General features: G+C 38.8%; 1 protein-coding gene across 2 annotated transcripts in view; it reads left to right on the forward strand.

Moving 5' to 3' along the window:
* The window catches only part of pip4p1a (phosphatidylinositol-4,5-bisphosphate 4-phosphatase 1a), a 27,389-nt gene extending 16,500 nt beyond the window's left edge, over positions 1-10,889 (forward strand). Inside the window, exons 5-8 of one of the 2 annotated variants that reach the window (XR_311623.1) lie at positions 2,630-2,682; positions 4,704-4,794; positions 8,094-8,465; positions 9,808-10,889. Coding sequence is in view for 1 of the 2 variants with exons in the window: in XM_005728934.1 (XP_005728991.1) it covers positions 2,630-2,682; positions 4,704-4,794; positions 8,094-8,237 (288 nt within the window). In the remaining variant the exon portion in view is untranslated. Of the gene's footprint in view, positions 1-2,629; positions 2,683-4,703; positions 4,795-8,093 lie in introns of both variants that reach the window. The other variant, XM_005728934.1, reaches the window with a different exon arrangement.
* Positions 10,890-11,781: the final 892 nt, after the last annotated feature.

Raw genomic sequence — 11,781 nt, forward strand, 5'->3', positions numbered from 1 at the left:
GTTGTGACAGGTCCATCCGTATTTTCTGCTGAGTAGGATTCCCTCGTCTTCTAACGCCTGTAAATTCATATACATGTCTTTCCAGATGTGTAAGAACTGATGCATCCCCATGTCATCAGAAATGCTGGCGTTAGGAAACAGTGCTGATAAAAAGCCACATGGTTCCTCTGCTCTTTAGTCCAGGATCTCACATCCATGTTTTTCATAAACACTTAAAAACTTTGATTCGTGTGACCACACGACAGTTTTCCACTTTGCCTCAGTTCATTTTAAATGAGCGTTGGTCCAGAGAAGCTGGTGGTGTTTCTGGATCATGTTCTCATACAGCTTCTTTGCATGATGGAGCTTGAACCTGCATTAGTGGATGGCACAGTGAACTGTCTTCACAGACGATGATTCCTTGAGGTGTTCCCGAGCCCATGCAGGGATTTTCGTGACAGAATCATGCCCGAGGGCCAGAAGATCATAGACGTTCAGTATTGATTTTCAGCCTTGTCTCTTGCACACAGAGATTTCTGATGAAACTCTGATGGTTTTATGCACTTCAGGTGATGAGATATTCAAAGTCTTCACAATTTGACATTGACTGAAATTTTTCCACAAGTTTTAGAGGTATTTTTTTTCCCATAGATTACTGAACCGCTTTTGAGAAACTGCCCCTCTAATGCTCCTTTTATACCTAATCATGTTACTGACTTGTTGCCAATTAACCTGATTAGTAACAAAATGTTTCTCCAGCTGTTTCCTTGTAGTACCACTTACTTTTCCAGGCTTTTGTTGCCCCAACCCAACTTTTCTGAGACAAGTTGCTACCATTGAGTTTAGAAAGAGCAAAAACTTTTGTGAAATAATATAATTTCTCAGCTTAAACGTTTAATATGTTCTGTAGAATATTGGGATTGTGCAGTATCTTAAGTGGCAGATCATACGCTAGGGGGAGCAGCCTAAAGGAGGAGATGTTGTTTCATGCCTTTGTAATAGGAAATTCTTGGTTTTAGAAAAAAGGGCCTTTTTTTTTTCTGCCTACCAAAATTCATCAAGTTTAACATAAATAGTGGTCCTTCTCGCACTTTATCATTGTACCTCCCTGTGGGGGGGAAGAAAAAGAAAGTTGTCTAGCCCTGATTTAACATGTTATTGGAATTAAAGCAATGATTTATGAACCAAGCCTAATTTTTATGTTCTCATTTATTACTTTATGTGACTGAAAGTTACATATTTCTCTGCAAGAAGGAAATTGCAGGACTTTAAAGACAATTAATCTGCATGTAGAGGAGCACGATTGTAGCAAAAATTATAATCCTGATTATTTTTTCATTATTTAACATGTTAACTTTCCTTTTGAAACATCACACGTTTGTTGAATTCAAGTGTCAAATTCCCACATTACATTGTCAGGTAAAGCTCATTTTTACTTTAAATGAGCTGGGTGCACTGTTACATCAGGAGCATTTTGTTTTGTCCAAGCACTATTGATAAATTAACATGACGTTACATTAACATATATCTGAGCTCTTCACACCCCAGCAGAGCCTTATGTGGCGTTTATGATTGATGTGACTTGAAGAGAGACGAGTTCTTTGCTCCTTGCAGCTGATATCCATATGATTGAGAGACGTTAACGACAAATGTTCCTGTCAGAAGAAAGAAAGTCCTCTTCATTTACATTACATTTGCATGTTTTTTATGCTTTGTATAAAAACTTTTTTTTTTTTTTTGTAGAAGGAGGGTTTCATTACTCAAGCTTAAAATTTTGGTAAAATGTCAAATGGTCAGACCTCTGTAAAGTCAATTAAAACTGACTTTGACTCACCTGTGTGTGCCAAAAGCCAATTTTGAGCCAGGAAAACTCAACATTTATTTAAAAAACAAAAAGAAAGTTACCCTGGGGCTGCTCAATTATAGCAGCGATCCTAATCAGGTTTATTTTGCTCAGTATTGAGATCCTGATAAAACACAATGCCTTCTTTTAACTTTAAAGAAAAATTTTATTTCTGATTTTAATCAAAGTCGTTCTTCCTGTCATCCTGGATAAACTCACCTCAGACTGAGTTTGGAGAGACGCGCTAAAGAAAAGACAAAAAATGTCGGCCACAAAAAGAATGCAGAAACATCGTGTTTTCATCTGGATAATTTATGCTGACAGTCATTCGAAGACATCATTGTATTTGAATTTTGATTATTTGGAAGAGTGTTATTTTACTGCAGTGTTTCAGTTGCAGGCCCTTTACACTTTCTCACTCCCTTCAGTATTTCGTCCTGATGATAAAAATCTTCTGACCAGCCCAAATGGATGGGGGGGAAAAAAACAAATCTATCTGCTGTTAGCACTTTATAAACAAACTGTGTAGGACTTCTCTCCAACACCTGCTCACATTTGCTTATCAATCTGCTGCACAGCTATACTTATTTAATTTTTACCTGGTGCTACATTTATTTTTATTTTTCTGAGTGAAGTCAAAGGCAAACTGTTTCATTATAAACCTAACAGAAGCAGAATCACTAGTTTGTCTGTTAGAGGTCAAAAAGAGAATTAATGTGAGTGTAAGTGTGTTGCCACCATAACTGCTAAGTTGGCAAACGTTTTTAGCTGAAGCCGAAACTCACATCTTTCTCTTTGTAATTTCAGTGGACAGAGTTCACAGATCGGACGCTGGCCAGGTGCCCACACTGCAGGAAAGTGTAAGTAGCTATAAGCAAATCATCCATTACACCACTCTCCTCTCACCGTACGCAATTTTTGCTTTTACACCGTTTGGCATTAAGCTGTAAGGTTTTACTCAGACACAGTAACAAAAAGGTAATAAGCAGTGACTTCGGGGACACTTTAATTAAATCTCTTACTTCCCGTTTCCTCACAGACCTCAATTAGTGTTAAATGTCATGAGGCTTCTGATCTGTCACATTGTATGTCCATATATGTTTAGTACCTCAGGTTACAGATTACTGCATCACTGTCTCCATGAGCTTCTTAACGTGGTGAGAAATGGATGCAGGATGCTAGTATCTATTGCAATTGCATGATAAATCTGAAATAATATAGGATGCGGTTATATACATGTTATTGATTATACGTTTTTAAAAAAAAAGATAAACTGAATAATCAGAACGGATATACAAAGCAAATAGCTGCCTTTTGTTCTGGTACTGAAGAGACGTGCCAGTATGTCAGCTGTCTTACTGCAGTGCACAGGTGTGCAGGTGCAGTTTTTGTGAACAGATTTAGTCACAAGACTGTAGTTTGTCAACACAAAAGCATCTACAGAACCTGCATTCAGTCTGGACAGGTGCGTTTCTGCAGGTGTACCACCATCATCCATGTTTTATTTCAGCTTTGCACTTGCAGTTAAAAATGAAGAATGTAGAAATGCAAACTAAAATTAAGCTACCAAAAGTAGTTATTGTAATTGTTTTTATAATGTATTTTAACATGACACAAAAGGAAAAAAAAACAAACCCAAAAAACCAACACACACAGTTAATGATGGCTGAATTATATTTAGCTGCTCCAGTTTCGGGGTGATATTGTTCACGCTGCTTGCTGTCACGCTGTTGAACCTGACTGGAAAACCTGAATGTGACAAAGGTAGTAGCAGCGTTGTCTCAAACCAAACATGGCAAATGATTCAAGGTTGTTGCTCTAGCAGCCACAGTTTGCATGCATTCATAACTTGTTGAGGCACTGTCCACACGCCCAATACTAAATCCTTCAATACTGAGGAAAATTTTAACACACATAAACAGCAAACACATGTAATTTTAATGCCAACCTACTGGCTGAAAATTATTCAGTGGCCCCTCCCCGTCTGCCGCTTGGGCACGATGGCAGCCATGGAGGGTGACAAGTGTTCTACATTTTGCATAATCTGGGTACTTGTAGTGTACTGCATGCAGTCTATTTGTGAGGGTGAACACACTAGTTGTACAAACCTGCCAACATTAGGTTTGAACATCTGCATGTTTTCACAAAAGTGCATTTTCTTAAGTAAATAAACTCAAAGGGAGGTCAGTGATGTGTGAGTTAAGTAATATTGAATATTACTGTAGTATCTCTGCACACTGGTCACGCAGCCAGCTGCACAGACAGCCTGGTGTTATTTGGCCAGCTCAGAGATGGAAAATTAATTTCACTGTCCTACCTTCCTAATTCAATATGGCAGGAAAGAGGCGTTGTTTGTGTTTCTAACGTTTTGTTTATAAAAAGCTGGAATCGGTGAATATCTTTGTTACTTCATCGAGGTCTGAAACTCCCTGTTTCATGTGGCACATGTGGCTCTAACTACCATTTATTTGGTATGTTTTAAAGTCTTTTTCCCCTGTTCCTTCACAGTAAGGAGGGCTTAAGTGCAATTGTATTCTAAGTAAAATTGTATGCACTCTGTGGGTTGTGTATGTAGAGTTTTACTGAGAGGCTGGACATTGTGGCAACTTGGGTAGTTTTAGATAAACACAAAACGGTACTGATGCAGATATTATTCCTAATAAGTTTAAGGGTCATGCAAATTACTGGAGTTCCTTGGGAAAAACTGGAGATATTAAAATAAAGAGGACAGCAGTTATGAGTAAGGAAAAGACAGGAAGCACTTGATATAGTTAATGGCTGAACTTCTCACACTATGAGTCTGAACAGAAAAATACATAAACCTGCAGGGTTTTTTGCTGCATTTAAATAAGCAATATTAATTTCTATCTCTCCTCTATAGGTCTTCAATTGGTCAGAGGTATCCACGGAGGCGGAGCTTGTGGTGTTTTCTACTCTGCTTGCTATTCAGCATTTCAACTGCCGGATTGATGGTGAGCACACGCCGCCCAACGCCAGTCTGACACCCACATGAGTCAAGGAGCTGTTGTTCAGTATTAAAAAAGAGATTATGAATAGCTGTCTGCCGGGCATTTATCTTTTTAGAAAATGGTTCTCATGTCCTTCCTGTTTTGTTTTATGAAGCGAAAAGTCCACAATTATAGATAAAACAAAGGTAGCAGGGAGAAGCAACATGATTGCTATCTTTTCTTTTGTCGTCGCTTGTTTAACATGGAAGGTTGGCGCCTCGCGGCTGCTCTGCAGACACGGTGTGACAGGCCTCTATTTGTCATTGAGAAAAAGCACAAACACAACCTGCTTTAACTGTAAGCTGTGTCAGGCTGCGACGCTGCCTTCAACACCCACAGAATAACAAAACAGAACATTTGTGCTGAGTTCTGATCTCCTGCTTTGCCTCGTCGCTTCTTGTTCTCTCAGTTTGACGTGTGCAAAAATCCATCAGAGCTCACGGTGCTTTTTAGAATTTCTGTTGTTGCCTGCATTTAAGTGATTGTAAATAGATGCTGCAGTGGAATATTATCAGAATAATAAAGGAGATAACAGCTGTTTTAGAGAGTCTAGAGTAAATGAGGGATGTAAAAGTCTAACAGTGATGCACAGAAGGGCTAAATGGTCAGGACATTCTGCTTTCTGAACAGCAGAGGGCGCAAGATGAGCATCAAAAGAGGCTGAGCATAAGAGGGTTGCATGCCTGGCAGCTTTAAGAACCGTAATCCAAACATTAAATGTGCTGCATTGAAAGCATTGCGTAATGCTGGCGTTGTGGCAATAAATGTCACGACGTGGAATGAGGTTGTGTTTTATGAAAAGGTGTTTTTAATTATATGAGTGGTGCATGAGCAGCAAGTTTTGACAGTTTAATCTTTAGGGGTGTTTTGCGTCAATAACCTTTTAACAGCAAGAACCAGAGACAAGTAACCGATCAAGCTGACTTTCCAGGCTGAATTTTAATTATGAGTTTTAAACAGAATAGTTAAAGGGAAAAAAGAAGTTAAGATTCAACTCTGTGACGGCTTTGACATCCTGGATTTTGTCTTGAGAGTTGCCTGTTAAACTGTAAAAACCCCCTTGAGAACGACATGAATGATTAAACGTTCACACATCGTTTATAGAAGAAGAAAGATGAAGCTTGAAAGCATATTGATGTCTTTTGGCCTGCTTCAACTGTTAAGATTACCTCATGATTTCTATTTTTATCGAGCTTTTTTGGATTTCTGCTTCTGGCCTTGAACATTTGGAAGCATAATAGTGTATTATAGATGGTAATATTAAGTTTAGATATTCTTGACAACAGAAACGCCTCTAAATCCTTTTTCTTTTCCTGCTTCTTGTAATACCCATGTGAATTTTGCTTGAGTGTTTTGACTTTGAAAAGGGAATTTATATTTCCGTACTCCCAGAAAATCCCTGTGGGTTTTCTCAAAGTCACTTTTGCCATCTTCATTAAATAATTTTCTTCTGAGCAGCTGCACACTTAATACTTGATGGCAAAGCTGTTTTCTCTCTTATCTCTCAGTCACTCCTACGTATTGAATATTAGCTTCTGCTTGAAAAATTGTGGGGAAAAAAACCTGTCACTGCATTAGTGTGGTGCTGGTGAATTAATCACTAAGTGTGGATATGGGGCTAAATGTTAACTGGTCTTTGTTTTTCTGTCCTTGAGAGGAGAAATTGTGTTGCTGCCAAGTCAGTTTAAAAGCTGAAAATCTGATCGTTTTAGTTTGGGCTGCCTTGAAATTTCATTTAAATGTATGATATTTTTCTTAGTTTATAAATCCAGCGCAGTTCTTTTCTTTACACATCTGTAAAGTCACCCTCTTCTCTTCATCTTCCCTTGTTGAATGGCGGTTTCCCTTGCAAGACAGACTACACAGTCTAACCTAATCTAAAGCCCAGTCTATACTACTTTGCTGAGTACTCGCTGCAGTGGGCGACCTGCTTGTTTACATTTGTCCTTGTCCACTGGTGTGTCTGCATCACTCTGCCATCACGAGTAAAACTAAAGCTGTCTATCTTGGTCTTACAGACAGTAAATCTTGAGCAGCTGCTTTTATGGAAACGCAGGGTAGCGAGGAAGCTTGAGAACAGACTGTGATGTGTGCACACATTTTCAGAGCTATGGAAACAAGAAAAGTGGCACACGTCTACACTGACAGACTACTATCTATTCCATTATCATAATTATCAGTTACAGGCCCATTATATTTTATTTGAAAGCAGCTTCCTTGTGCTAATGAATATAGTATGAAAAAGACCTGTTACACCGGACTGTGATGCAGTTTAATGCAGTATCATAATTCAGGCATAACTCAAGAGACTTTTAAAACGTAGGTATTTTTGTTTTGCTTTTTGTTTGATTTATACTCAGAGTTCAAGAAAATCCACTTTTAAAGACATTTCTTAAGGTTAAATAAATGTTATTGATTTAAAGGAGTAATCTTGTTTTTGGTGTAGTTTCGTTTTTATACCATCGATTCAAAATAACAGTCCTACCAAAGTGCTTTATATTGGAAGATAAAAATACTACAATATTAGTAAGTAAAAAAAACAACAACCCAAGAGCCAATAATAATAATAATTGCTGATGATTAAACACAGTAGTGGTGTATAAACACAGAGCAGTTTCCAGGTTTGTCTTGTTGTTGTTGTTTTTCATCAACCTATTGGCAGATTTATGTAAGGATTATTGGACATGATAATCTCTGCAAAGTCGTGGCGGAGATTACTTCATACTTGTGCAGATTACAGCAACAAAACTGATCTGAGGATAAATGCAGGAAACACATTCAAACGTACCTGCAGACTAGGCTCCTTCGTTCCCTTACATTTAGGTTGATCGGCGTTTTCTGGCCATCCAAAATTCCATCTGGGTCGCACGTAATCCCAGAACTGGAGTTACAGTCAGTAACTTCAGTTTTTTTAGCAGGACTTTTTTGTTGTGGAGCCACACTTGTTCCCACATGGACACATTTTAACAGTGCATTATAAATATCTTTTGTGTTTAATCACCAATAATAATAGGAGTGACTGTTCCACATGTTTTTGTTTTTATTTTAGGATTTATATAAAATTGGCTTCTTCTCATCCTTTTGTTCTTCTGCATGGCCGTCATACCTGCATTTTCCACCTAAAAAACTAAATAAATAAACAAGCTTCTCCAGCCTTATAAAAAATGCCTGGCTCTGCCACTGCTTACATGTCCCTCTTGAAAGGGCTTTGTGGGGAGCAGATGGATGCCTGAATGCTCCCTCTGCTTGTTGTTTCTCTGCAGGCTGGAACGTGGGTGAAGGCTCAGACCTACAAGGGAATCTACGCCTCGTGGGCCGTGCTGCTGCTCCTGGTTCTCGTCACCCTGGCTCGGGCCTTCTACTGGGCCTGCATGAGGGTCAGCCAGCCCCTGCAGAACTTCACATAAAGCCCCACCACCACCAACACCTCTCCATCATCTGCCGTATCTCTCTTTCCAAACCGCCTGGCCGGAGGAAAGTTGGCTTTAATGAAGAAAAACGAAACAAAACACGATATTTATTTAAATCCCTACTACAGAAAGAAACAGTTCTCCTCCTCCTGTCCCTTTCCCTTTTAGTCCAACGTGTTTCCAAAACTGGATGGTGGCGGCTGCGACTGCTATATATATCTATCGGTAATTATGATGACGCGTATAGCCTAATGTACTGTTTATCTGTTCTAATCTCGTGGCCAGTGTGGGGCTCATTTTAACATTTTTTTTTTTTTAACACAGTTTTTTTTCCTCTTTACCCCTGCGCTGTTTTTCGTCTGCGGCGCATCTGCTGCACTTGCAACTTCTAAGACGAGGGCTTAAAGTGAAGTCTTAGATGTGATTATCGGGCCGCCTTTAGTTTTTTGGGTGGCGGGGGGTACTTGCCCTTTCTAATCCTAATTTGTCATTAGGTTGAGTATTTCAGCATTTAACATTTCCTTTTAAACTGAAAAACAAAAGTCAGATGAAGCTAAGAAATTGATGCCAGTAAGAAGATAGGCGGCTGGAGGGACATCAGCCTCCTTTTGTGAATCTAAAAGATCAAGTAGGTGTTGAAAAGTGTCTGAAAAATTGAATTCAGCAGCGTGTGAAGGTAGGCTATGATGTTTCTGAACTCTGTGTTTATGCTGAATTATCCCCTGGGACTGACTTTGATCCAAAGCAGCTTGAAAGCCTTAAAAGGAGGTGTGATAGAAGGATTCAACACTCGCACGTACGCACGCACGCACACACACAAACATACATACACAGCCACATTAATGCATACCATCACACAACAAAAGCAGGATGCTCTTTTAGAGTTGCACCAGCTCAGAAAGCAGTTTGTCAAAGGCAAACCAGCCTCCGTCTTCAAAGCCAGACCTGGAGACAGATTTCCTCCACACCGCGGTTTGTTTTTTTCAGCCGGGAAAGAAGTGACACGCGTGAAAGTTGTGGTCCGACAAGAATGTAACCGCATTTGAAAGCTTCTTTTTTCTTGGAGCCAAAATCCAGCCAACAGGTTTGCACCAACTTCTCTGCAGTCAAAATAACATTAACAGCAGAGCTCGACAGAATCCTTCCTCCCCACTTATTCCCATTTCCAAAAGATACGTGCGTGCGGTTTGCTCATGGTGCATTTTGTACAGCGTGGCTCTCTGAAGTACAGAATACCAAAACAAATAAACCACAAATGTAACTGACTTTTAGAATACTGATATCTGCCTTGTTGCATCTGCAAAACCCTCAGAGTATATGTGGAGTTTCTTTTAGACGTGTGTTTAGTTGTTGAACCACAGGGACAGGATGTTTGTTTTTGTTTTTTTAAAGTACTGAAATCTGGGCTTATTCTGCAAAAATACAGGACATGAGAGTTTCACAGCTGAGGGTAGAAACCTTTACCACTTCAAGATCTGCGTCCGAATGCATCAAGTTTCACATAAGTCACCTTATTTCAACATTAAAAAAAACCACGTCGCTTTGCTCTTTTTGTGTTTTGGGACAGTTCAGGATCACTTAACAGTACACACGTCGCTTTTTTGGTCACTGAAGACGGAGGCTGCTACTGGTGAAGTTTCCACATTAAGGCCAGCGGGAGATGTTACGTGGAAAGGTCAGAATAGGTCAGTAACACAAACACACACTATGAATACATTCTCACACAGTGCTAGTCCGTAACTCATCTGTGGTTCTGAATCTGAATGTGGTAATAATTCTTTAATGATTTATGTTTTGCTTTTTGATTGTAAATATATTTGTTGTATGATGGAAGTGATTAAACGGATTCTGTTGCACTCTGAGCTTAACACTACTCCTGTGATCGCTGCTCAACTTTTAATTGTTCTGTTTGAGAGGGTTATTTTTGCAGCTCCTTGAATTGTTACATATTTAATGATTTTTAAATTTATTTTTTTTTTGTGATCAACTACTAACCTAATGAGCCTCTGGACACACGTTCGTGTTCAAAACATAACTATTAACATACCAACAAAACAACACTGAATCACATTCCTGAGCGATGGCATTCCTCTCTCTCTTACTCTTACACACACACACACACACTCTCAGCACCTTAGCCGGAAGTAAGAAACACTGCATACAGCAAGAATGAAGAGATAAAGTTACCCTGCTAGACTGAACTGAGGTCAATATGGATGCATCATGTTATTTATTATACGCACTGCAAACTAGGATCAACTTAACATTTCAGCTTTTTACAGTTTTACAGTCTTATTTATTGTGAACAACGTGGGGTGTGGAGGAAGGTGATTTCATTTTCTTGCTCCGAGGGCATTTGTTGTTGTTTTTGTTTTATTTCTGTTTGTTTTTTCTTTCTTTTAAAGAACGATCTGCCTGTTTAAAGTTATGGTCAGTGCATTAATTTTTAAGACTGTTGGAAACAAAAAGAAATGAGATAATCGAAGGCGGTGCAAGATGACTTGTTTAAAGGACCCTTTTTTGCAGTGGAGTGACTGTGTTTTACCCACGACTGCAAAACAAATTAATCATGTTAACGCCAATAATCAAGAACCTGGCTGATGCTCTTTTCGGAGTTTGTTTACACTCGAATAAAGACATGATGATGTACAAAACTGGAGATGTGAGATCTTTTTATCTACCAACATAAAATTTTCGAATGCCTTTATTCTCTGCTCATGTCTTCCAAACAGATCTGGGGTTTTGAAAAGAGGATTTCACTGCTCGTGCTTCCTGGAATAATCAAACCGTTTATAGCTAAAAAAAATCAAAGAACTTCAAGGCGCTCTCTTTGGAATAACATTTACAATGGTTTTATTTTCATGCCATGGTCATGTTTGTAAAAACGGATTATTGCTTTTATAATATCTGCTGGGAAAAATGAACGTGTCTCAACTCTGAGCCATCAACGGCATAATTCAAAAGAAGCTGCCTCAGATGGGACGTAGCCTTATCTGCTTCCATTAATGTTGCATCACACTTTTTCCCAGGTGAGGCCCAAACCAGAGTGATTATAGTTTATTTTTTCTCTTTCATTTTGACTTTTTGGTTAACATTCAATTTGCTTTCAGTTAAACTCTAGAGTGGATTTGACCATTTGAGTTCAGTTTCCATTGCTTAACCCTATTTATTGTGTATCATGTCAGATTTTTAAAATCTTAAACCCCCTCATATGTTTTTGTTTAAGAAAAAAAAGCTATGAGCAAGTCAAAGGAGCTTGCAAAGAAAAGAGTCTGGACTTAAAGAAGTCCAGACTCTTTTCTTTGCAAGCTCCTTTGACTACGATGACCTGGATGACTGAGAACCTTCACAGACAAGCTATGAGCAAGAAATTGCATCAAAAATGCCAGCTGTAGATCAACACTCCAGTTTCAAGACAGTTCAATTTTCTGGCAATTGTATCATGATTCACAATTTAAAGGGTTAAAATGTTTAGTTTTAGTTCAGCTTTTACTTGTTTTTATCTTTACATTTTTATCATCAATATTATAATTGAGCTGTA

Source organism: Pundamilia nyererei, unplaced genomic scaffold (genome assembly GCF_000239375.1).
Source record: "Pundamilia nyererei isolate P.nyererei 1_Seehausen unplaced genomic scaffold, PunNye1.0 scaffold00031, whole genome shotgun sequence".
NCBI lineage: Eukaryota > Metazoa > Chordata > Actinopteri > Cichliformes > Cichlidae > Pundamilia > Pundamilia nyererei.